The 10,478-nt window shown below is 41.5% G+C and overlaps 1 protein-coding gene across 2 annotated transcripts in view; it reads right to left on the bottom strand.

The window, feature by feature from the left end:
* Window positions 1–1,855: 1,855 nt before the first annotated feature.
* Window positions 1,856–10,478, bottom strand: part of ZDHHC21 (zinc finger DHHC-type palmitoyltransferase 21) — a 48,568-nt gene continuing 39,945 nt past the window's right edge. For both annotated transcript variants that reach the window (XM_060237271.1, XM_060237272.1), the window contains exons 7-8: window positions 3,450–3,493; window positions 1,856–3,023 (exon numbers count right to left, since the gene is read on the bottom strand). In XM_060237271.1, coding sequence (XP_060093254.1) covers window positions 2,891–3,023; window positions 3,450–3,493 — 177 coding nt within the window. In that variant the 3' untranslated portion in view covers window positions 1,856–2,890. The remainder of the gene's footprint in view (window positions 3,024–3,449; window positions 3,494–10,478) is intronic.

The following is a 10,478-nucleotide window of genomic DNA, read 5'->3' as shown; positions in this document are numbered from 1 at the left end:
TATTGACAACATTTTACTCACCTCACCTACAGCATCGCAGAGAATGCAAACAGTTCATATGATGAGAGCTGAATTTCAAGTGCTATCACTGTTCTGCATTTTGGAATTTAAAATAAATATTAGTGATGAACGTTAACCCTTACACAAGCTGTTCCAATTTATTTTTAAAAAATGTGTTAAATGAGGTTGTAAGATCAGGCTCACAAGAAATTCTAGCTACAAATAAATGAAACAACTAAAACCCCTTGAAAGAAAACTATGTATGCTGCTTGGGTCCAAAAAGCCTAATGTCTTCCATGACCTTCAGAAGATCTTATCAGTTTGCCTAACCGAACTGCATAAAGCAATCCAATGGTTTTCTGAAAGTCCAATTTTCTCCGTGCTGCACCAAATATAGAAATTCTTGGTACCAGGAGAGCAGCACTGCAAGATATGGACTAGATTATAGAATCACAAAGTCACAAATCATCATTTGGCAGGCATCACAAGGCAGGCTCTGGCTTCTGACAGCCTTCCTCTTCCTTCTTCTCTTTCTTTCTTTGTGAACTCCATCTCCTTCCTGAATTTCCTGATTTTCAGCATTTCATAACATGACATGCACCACTGTAACTAAGGCATGATCTATAAGTGATGTTATCCACAGGTTTGGGCAACTTACCTCATGTCCCCTTTTATGTGCATGCCAGCACAACATGGGCCACAGATTGCTGGTGTGTGCAAATGCTTTTTATATATAGGCCAGTGCTCTAACTTTGGCTGATAAACACTTTTTTATATTTGGTAATAACAAGATAGCATGCTGTACACGTGAGTGCTTTGTCCAGAGAACTATCATGTTTCATTCAGCCCTAAATATAGATCTAGAATATGAACAGAATAATCAATCAGCTTTGCCCTGCTTGCCACATCTCTCCTCACACCTTACAATTACCAGCTCACTGCTACATATGACTGGAACATACAGCTAGCTCTTGAAGGCACAAAATCTATCATGTTTCTTCCCATCTTTCTTCCAAGAAGCTTAGGGCAGTATAAAGGGCTCCTCTCCCCCACTTAGCCTAAAACAACATTATGAGAGGGGTAAAGTTGAGAAGAGATAGTGACTAACTGACTGACTGACTGACCCAAGGTCCCTCAGTAAGCTTCCTGGCTGAATAAGGACATGTAACCAGGTGCCCAGGGTCCTAGTATGACACTCATACTATTACACCACCCTAGTTCATAGGATGTTAACAAGTGGGAGGAATGAGGCAACCCCTTACTTCCTGCCTAGTGCTGTACGGCAACACTTTAGGGAAACAGCTGTGGAAAACCAAGGGAGGGGCAAGTGCAAGCACAAACATAGATACCACAGAGTTGCTTTCTGTGTCATTGGGAAAACTGGGGTCATGCCACACTGTCCTTCCACCAGCACTGACCAATTACCATCTGATTTTGTGAGCTGCTGTTCTTGTGCAGTGATCTTAAAACTGGATCACTGGTCAGATGCTGTTTGGTTTGCTCTTTTTGAATAGCACACATATCTTGAGTTGAGAGATCTTGCTAGAATTTGGAAAAGATTCACACTTCCGTACAACTCACTGATCAAAACCATCCCAGATCGAAGGTTCAGTTTACCATTTGATGTTAAATCACGCGGGCATGCCAGCTTCTTCTTCTCATTTACAACAACCTCCTGAATGTATTGATTAGAACAGTCTTATACATGGTAGCTAATGCTTACTATCAACATCCAAATTCACTATATAAATACAATTTAAAAAAATATCTCCCACATATATTACCCATTATATAAACACCTGGAATTTAAATTTTAAATATTTCTAAGAGTGACTATATAAAACAAAAAGCATTATTATAGAGAGAACACATTATTTTGTATACCAGATACATTACAGTGATAGCAAAAACTTCAGGCATGATCCAGCCAAAGTTAAGAGATTTCAAGTATCCCAACTTCAGTGGAAACAATTTGCATTCCAGTCCTATTCCTTTACACTCCGAAATAAGTCTTGCTGTGTTCAATGGGTCTTACTACTCACCATGTAGTAAACATAACAGCTTTTCACAGGTGTTTTGACATCAGTGGGTTTCAAAGTGGTTAACTTTGGCTGGATCACACCCTTTTTAAAAAGTATGCATTTTAAAGAGACATACACCACATAAGACTATAGTTGAATTATCAAATTTACAAAGAGAAGAGAAGGAACATCTATATAGCAATACTTTCCCCCCGCCCTTACAGGCTATCCACTCAAACTGTTTTGTTTTTGTTGTTGTTTCTATTTTTACATAAGAACAATAAAAACATACTTTTATAAAACTGAGAACATAAGACAAAAAAATTGCCCTTGATTTTTTTTTAAAAAAAACACCATTAAGATGTCATATATTTCAAGTGATGAGCTGCTCAATTAATATCATGCATCATAAATAAGGAAGGCATAGTGGATTTTAAATCAGATTATCTAATTAAAATATTATTAATTTTTAAAAGAATAAAAAAAATTCAAGGCAGACAAGACACTTTTCAAACCTATTTGACAGTGTAAATGCCAGTGTTTCTACCAAAACATTATTATCCAGTATCAAAACAAAAATTTCATAACATTTCATTGGCTTGCACTGGTTATTAACCTCAAATACTAAAGTAATTTATCTGAAAAGCTATTTGAAAGTAAGTACACTTTAAAAGTAAACAAAGAAATGTCTTTTAATCCCACAACGGAATCAAGATCATTATTATTAAAATAAAGCCTGGGGCACATTGTGATGTCTAAGATTGGTGGGCAGATTTTAATTGACTTGAGGACTGTCATAGTTCTATTATCACAAAACCTGCAACACGCTTCCAGCATGGAGGACCCATCTGTGCCCACCATCCATCTGTTTAGACGTGATTGGCAAAATGGTAGGGAACTCGCAGTGGTCGTCTTTGCCTGAAAGGAATAAACCACAGGATCTTCCAGCGAGTGCCAAAAACTTCTGAGAAGGTCTGCTGCCATGGCTTTCGCGGTCTCGATCTACAGACGACAGCATTATTAGTGAAAGACAGCACTCCCATGGTGCACTTCAGTCAACTAGAACAATACAGGGTTGGCTGGGGATCCATTACTCGACTCTGATGAATTGCATCCCAGCCACCACAAGCACAGTTTCCTTTTCACTATCGCATGCAGCTGAGACTTAACTATCAGAAGCACGGAATACATCTGTATCTACTGAAGGCAGCCTTAAACCTAAGATGATTTTCATGGTCAGCATAGTGCCAACAAAACTGTGTAAAATTCTAAGCCTGTTTTTATTACTTTAGTCAGGACAGAATAGTCCACAGCCATTTTTCCCTCAATGGCTTCAGGAATTACTATAAAATTTGGCATGCAAAGCTTGGCTTATTTCTCAGCTTATAACCATGTCTACCACTGCAAAACCCAAACAGAGATACTTACATTTCTTCACAACAGTTTGCTAGTTTTTCTATACTTGTAGTATCCTGTTATGGAGAAAAGGGAAATTACTCACTAGCCCCTTCACTAATGAACATGGAAAAAAATCCTCCTGTATACTCTGTATATTAAAAAATCCCCATTCTCACTCACAACCAATGTTCCCTCTAAGCTACAGAGTCTTGTGAGCAAAAATTCTACTTTGTGAGCTACTGGCATTAAAGTTGTGAGCTACTGCATAAATTAGTTTGCTCTGAGGCAATTTTTCCTGAGCTAAGACAAAAATGTGTGAGCTGGAGGCTAAAAATCTGTGAGCTAGCTCATGCTTACTCAGCTTATTGGGAACACTGCTCACAACATAGTTTTATTGCTGGATATTTAAATTTAATATCAGTTTAATATTTAGGATTGTTTCTAAAAATGAAAAATGTGACAAAAATAATAAATATATAGATGTGTTTTAATAATGTGACCCGATATGCCCCCCCGCCCCCCCTGAGCTTGGTGTACTGAAAGCTTTTGCATTTTATGGAATTGGAACATTCATCCCGTCTCTATTATGGCAGTAATAGCTTCCTTTCTTTTAACTTGAACAATTTAACCATAAAAAGCCTACTTAGTATTCAAAATATAGCTATTTCAGCTGAACACCATGGCTAGAGCAAGAAAGGAAGCCACTGATTATTCCTGGAAGATGTAATAGTGCTGGCAGCTAAACCCACAAAAACAAGTGTGTGCCTTGCTCACAAGTTATGCCTGCCAAGCAGATGGATGAATCTGAATCTGCTTTTCATGTAGTGAACTCATAGAACTTATCTTGCAAAAAGAGCATCAGAGCAACCTCAGAAACTTAGTGGGCCAACTGCTGATAACTGAAGAGATCTCACAGCTTGTTTCCTAGGATTCCAGTTAAAAATAAAAACAGCAATTTGTGAAAGGATTCAGATCTCTTTTCTAAAACACCAGCTCTGCACCACTCTCAAACCTGTTTGTATTTCATCTTCCACTACTATTAACACCAATGATCCCCGCCACCCAGTTTCTTTTATCTATTGCTGGTTCCCAACCATTTGACACTTGCAGCTGCAAAAAAGGAGATATTTTTTGAAGTGCGTGATCCCTGGGGCAAAATCTTCATAGCAATGCCAAAAGGGCTGAGATCTACTAATGCCAAGATTTTGCCACTCATCTTCTATCTGTGTTCTCTTATTTTCTACAATTAATTGCATATAAATGTCAGATAGAATCCAATACAAGGCATCAAGCACAGACTGCACTGGGTTTGCTCTAGTTTTAGTAGTCTTCATTTATACAAAATGCAAATGTCAGGGGTGAAAGTTAAGTAGATGTTGGCTGGTTCAAAGTACCTATAAGAAAGCGGCCAAAGTGGTACCTCCATCTTTTGTTTCAAGCAACCTCCGAATGACTTCATTAGTGAAAAATTTAAATTACTTTAATCCCTAATAAAACCTCCCACTTCAGCCATCTCCTTGTCCTATGTTATATTTCAGAAGCCAAGAACAGCCAAGGATGCTGTCATGACCCAGACGGGGGTGTCACCTGACACTGCCACCACTCTGGAATTAGGGTCTCTTGGGAAGGCCCAGAGTCCCCTCCCAAGCCCTTCAGATCCCTTTCTTTGGCCAAGAAAATAGGCATGTAGACCAGGCAGAGTAATGAAGAATAACAAAAAAGTTCATTTTATACAGGAAAATCTGTAAAGGGCAAGTGAACAGGTAAGGTGCTTTAAACTATATAAATAACATGGGTGAAGAAAAATAAACATAAAGTCCCTTACATGACTAAATTTAACTGTCCTAGTCTGTTAGGCCCCAGGCCTCGGCCTGCTCACTCTGTCCCTCAGAGTGAGGATCTTCCTCCTAAACATCAGCCATCCTTCCTGCTTGGCCTCTCAGGAGGAAAGAACAGTATCTGTCTCCTGAAAGAGTTTTTAAGTGCCATATTTTTCAGACCATTAGACGCACCGGACCATAAGACATACCTTCATCTTCCACCATCTTCCGCTGCCTCCCAGGACAGCTGTCAGGGATGCGAGCGCCATTGCAGCCTTTGGACTGGAGCCAGGTATGCATGCGCACGCGAAGCGCTTGGTTTGCGGTGGGGCGGAGGGAGCCAGGCACGCAGGCGCGTGCGAAGCGCTGGGTTTGTGGTGGGGCGGAGGGAGCCAGGCACACAGGTGCGCGGAGGGAGCCAGGCACGCAGGCGCGCGCGAAGCACTGGGTTTGCGGTGGGGCGGAGGGAGCCAGGCACGCAGGCGCTCAAAGGGAGCCAGGCACGCAGGCGCTCAAAGGGAGCCAGGCACGCAGGCGCGTGCGAAGCGCTGGGTTTGTGGTGGGGCGGAGGGAGCCAGGCACACAGGTGCGCGGAGGGAGCCAGGCACGCAGGCGCGCGCGAAGCACTGGGTTTGCGGTGGGGCGGAGGGAGCCAGGCACGCAGGCGCTCAAAGGGAGCCAGGCACGCAGGCGCATGCGAAGCGCTGGGTTTGTAGTGGGGCGGAGGGAGCCAGGCACGCAAGCGCGCGTGAAGCACTGGGTTTGCGGTGGGGCGGAGGGAGCCAGGCACGCAGGCGCTCAAAGGGAGCCAGGCACGCAAGCACGGAGGGAACCAGCCATGTGTCCTGCCAGCAACCGGGTTTGCAGTGGGGGTGTTTATGGTCCGGTGAGTCTGGGTCTGGGTTTGCGGTGGGGGCGGAGGGAGCGATCCCGGCGCTTGTCTCCCAGGGCTGCAGGCCCCCTCCCCCCCACCTTGTCTCCTTTTTTTCAGTATTCGCTCCATAAGACGCACGCACTTCCCCCCCACTTTGGGGGGGGGGAAGTGCGTCTTATGGTCCAAAAAATACGGTAGTTCTCCTCACAGCCTACTTGGATGCTGATTGGCTGAAACCAGCACCAAGCACTCTGGGGATTGTAGGCTGTCTCTTTCTACTGAGACACAGGCTTCACAGGCTCCCTAGGTCCACTAGGCCTCTGACTCACTGCACAGAAAAGATCATGACAGATGCCCATCACCAATGCACTCTATACTTCATACAAAGGTGCTAAGGGAAGTTTATACATATATTTTCTAGCGTGGTCAATTTTTCTGCAACTCCTATGAAACAAATCTATTTCTCAGATTTTCTAGCAGTGAGAGACACTATTTGAGCAGGCTTGCAAGGGATATACTTTGAAGCCTTTAAAACAACCCTTTGTTATCTGAAGTTAAAGGATTTGATGGGTAAAGTTTCCTCAAAACAAATTTATAAAAATGCATCAAACTATAAAAGGCCAGGATCCAAATGCCCACATGTGGAATACTGTACATGCACCAGGACTCTCATATCTCATCTTGGAACAGAGATCTGTGGCTAATCTTCCACATGTTCTATACCCACATTGAATTGGAGTACCAGGATTTTCCCTAGGCTTGTTCCTACATGAACCCTTCCCGTCCACATCTACACCGCACCCCAAGCTGCTCCTGAGGATTTTGAGCATTCCATGGTAGACATGCAATGCTGAACTGAACTGCGTGACGGAGGAAAAGCGTCACACCTTCCCCCCCACCGCAAATGAAAATGCCTTCTGCTTATGCATAGGACTGTTTGAATCCCCCCCCCAAAAAATTACTCAGCTATGCAGAGTCCTCCATGTGGATGAGTAATACAGCTAGAGGATGGGAAAAACAAGTAGGAATAATATAACTTTTCAACAGAGCAGAAACGTCCAATGTATAGACGCTTATCTCCGTTTTTCTTGCAGGCAGCCAAGGACAGAAGAAACCTACAAGCAAGGTCCATATTATATATATGTCTTACACTTCTGCTAACAGTACAGAACAGCCCTGGCAACAATTATTGATTGATTCACAGAAAAATGTTTCACTTTCTGAATCACCGACGGTATTTCCTGTGGAGTTAAGCTTTCACTAGTAGCCTTTTGTCTAAATATTGACCCAGAATGACCTGCTTAACTTAGTACATCTGAAGAGATCACAGCTTGAAATGGCATAGCCGAGAAACATCTTCAATAAGTAATAAACATCACTGGAACAGTAACAAACAAACAAATGTGTGTGTACTGATTAAATGTGTATTGAATACTTGGCAGAAGTAAGAAGGTTATATGTTTATCAGGGGATCTTCATTAAGTAATGGATTGGGTAACATGCAACTGACAACTGTAACCACATTTTTAACTTGGACTCATAAACATGTCTGAGAAAGGTGGATTAGAAAAACCTTCCAAGACAATGGATACATCGTCAAATAGCTTTACTCTGCAGCTGACAGCAAACAATTTGCCCAAGTTTGAAGCAGCTGCTTTCTGCAAGGGTTAGTGCTCCGTTCACTTTAATATCTTAAGTGATGTCTTTTACAGACATATCAGCAGGAAGAAGAAGAAGACAATGACGACTGCAGATTTATACCCTCTGAATCAGGGTCTCAGAGCGGCTTACAATCTCCTTTATCTTCTTTCCCCACAACAGTTACCCTGTGAGGTGGGTGGGGCTAAGAGAGCTCTCACAGAAGCTGCCTATTCAAGGACAACCTCTGCAAGAGCTATGGCTGACCCAAGGCCATTCCAGCAGCTGCAAAGTAGAGAAGTGGGGAATCAAACCCGGTTCTCCCAGATAAAAGTCCGCACAGTTAATCACTACACCAAACTGGCTAAAATCTGTGAATGCCTCAGAACTGGCTAACAATACAAGTGAACTAAAGAGTGCTGAACAGGTAAATGCTTCAAAATTCGACAAGCATGAGTGGGAAAAGTTTAATGTAGAAAAAAACCTATGAGTATGCAAGTGAAATGTAAAAAATAATCCTCAACCAGTTAAGGAATAGTAATTAAGCAGTTCTATTAAGAATGCCCACTATGGCGGCTGAAAATGGTTTGGCATTCACTGATATTTGCATGACATCCTCCCTTGTAAAGCTTTTGGCACATCTGTGCTTCTATGTCAATGTGTGGAGTTCATGAATAGCACTGCCTTCAAAACTTTTGCTCATGCAGGAGCTCCACATGAGTACTGCAGCTCCGAAATGCATATGATAAAAAAAAATCCTAGATTGGGATGACAATATCTTTGATTAAGGGATCAATCACTCTCAAGAACTTATGCCCTGGAAATCCTGTGAATCTTTAAGATGCTACTGGACTTGAGTCTCGCTCTTCTACTACAGACTAGCAAGGTTACCCATCTGAAAATGTTGACCGTGTTTTGAGATTTAAATAACAAATATAAATATATCTTCTAGTGATGTCATATGTAGATCATTTGAAATTGAAAGCTGTTTTACTCAATAAAGCACGTTGGGTACATTTCCAGTAAATAGCCAGCAGAAGCTGGCAGTTTTCTACATATGGAAGAGACCAAATCAATTCTATTTCAAGGCTAGGATACAATTTTGGTTGTAAAACCATCAGCCCTCAAAATCACATTTCCTATGACTTCCTAAGAAAAATTTAAAAGTTGTCAAACTGTTTGAATCTTCTGTGATGAAGCAAGATATAAATCAAATGTGTAAATGCTAGAAATACCCTTATTCAAAAAGATGGTCAGAGAAGAATAGCATGAAAAACTCTATCAAAGGCAAGATCACTCCAAATGACAGAGGGCCTATCTAACCAGACCCCCACATACAACCATACATGGCATCATTATTTTGTAGTTTCATATTTGCAGGTACAGACAATTTTTGTCTTAGAAGAACACTGACATCCCAACCTGATTGTGATTGCTGCTTTTCTAAAGCTTAGTTACAAGGATTAATATTGCCTTTGATTACATTTCCAGCATGTTTAAAAGGAAAAAACCCCACAATTAAAGCCCTCATTATTAAACTAATCAAAACAGTACTTAATAGATTATCTGATTAAAAATATGATTAAAGTATTTTCCTTAATTATAATAAGAGAATAAGATACTTATTTGTTGAGATGAAAAGCATTTTAGATTACAATTTGTGAGCCAGTGTTTCTATATGAAAATGTCTGCTTTGGTATGTTTGTTTTTTTGCCATCAAGTAGCAGCTGACTTATGGTGACTCCATGGGGTTTTCCAAGGCAAGAGACATTCAGAGGTGGTTTGCCATTGCCTGTCTCTGTGTCATGACCCCGGACATCTTTGGTGGTCTCTCATGCAAATATCAACCAAGATCCACCTTGCTTAGCTTCTGAGATCTGATGACTATCCAGGTCAGAACATATTACAGAGTAAACAGTACTGTAATATATTAGGGTTGGGATTTGTTAAACTATAAAAAGATAAAGGTAGCCCCTGTGCAAGCACCAGTCGTTTCCAACTCTGGGGTGACGTTGCTTTCAGAACATTTTCACGGCAGACTTTTTATGGGGTGGCTTGCCATTGCCTTCCGCAGTCATCTACACTTTCCCCCCAGCAAGCTGGGTACTTGTTTTACCGACCTCGGAAGGATGGAAGGCTGAGTCAACCTGAGCCAGCTACCTGAAACCAGCTTCTGCTGGGATCAAACTCAGGTCGTGAGCAGAGAGTTCAGACTGCAGTACTGCAGCTTTACCACTCTGCACCATGGGGCTTTCTAACACCTCCACTATACTATACACCTCCACAATCGCTTTGTTTTATGGAAAATCCTTCACAATTTCTACTTTAAAGAAATTTTTATCTAAGTATATGATAGTTTTTTAATTATTTTGTATTAATGCTTTCATATTTGCTACCTTATGGATCCTGAGTGGTTTGTTGTTGTTCAGTCGCACAGTCAAGTCTGACTCTTTGAGACCCCATGGACAAAGTCAAGACAGGCCCTCCTTTCTTCCACCATCCTTTGAAGTCTGCTCAAATTCATGTTAGTTACATCAGTAACACTGTCCAGCCATATAATCTGTTGCTGTTCCCTTCTTCTTTTGCCTTCTGTCTTTCCCAGCATCAGGATCTTCTCCAGTGAGTGCTCCCTTCTCATTTGCCTGAGTGGGTAGAAAGGTAGTCTTCTTGGTAGCATGATAAAATTATAAAGTTAAATATGTCACATATAGTATTTATTTATTTTAT

The sequence above is a fragment of the Heteronotia binoei genome, chromosome 4, assembly GCF_032191835.1.
Source record: "Heteronotia binoei isolate CCM8104 ecotype False Entrance Well chromosome 4, APGP_CSIRO_Hbin_v1, whole genome shotgun sequence".
NCBI lineage: Eukaryota > Metazoa > Chordata > Lepidosauria > Squamata > Gekkonidae > Heteronotia > Heteronotia binoei.
Note: the sequence above shows the minus strand (reverse complement) of the source record. Positions and strands in the feature narration are given on the sequence as shown.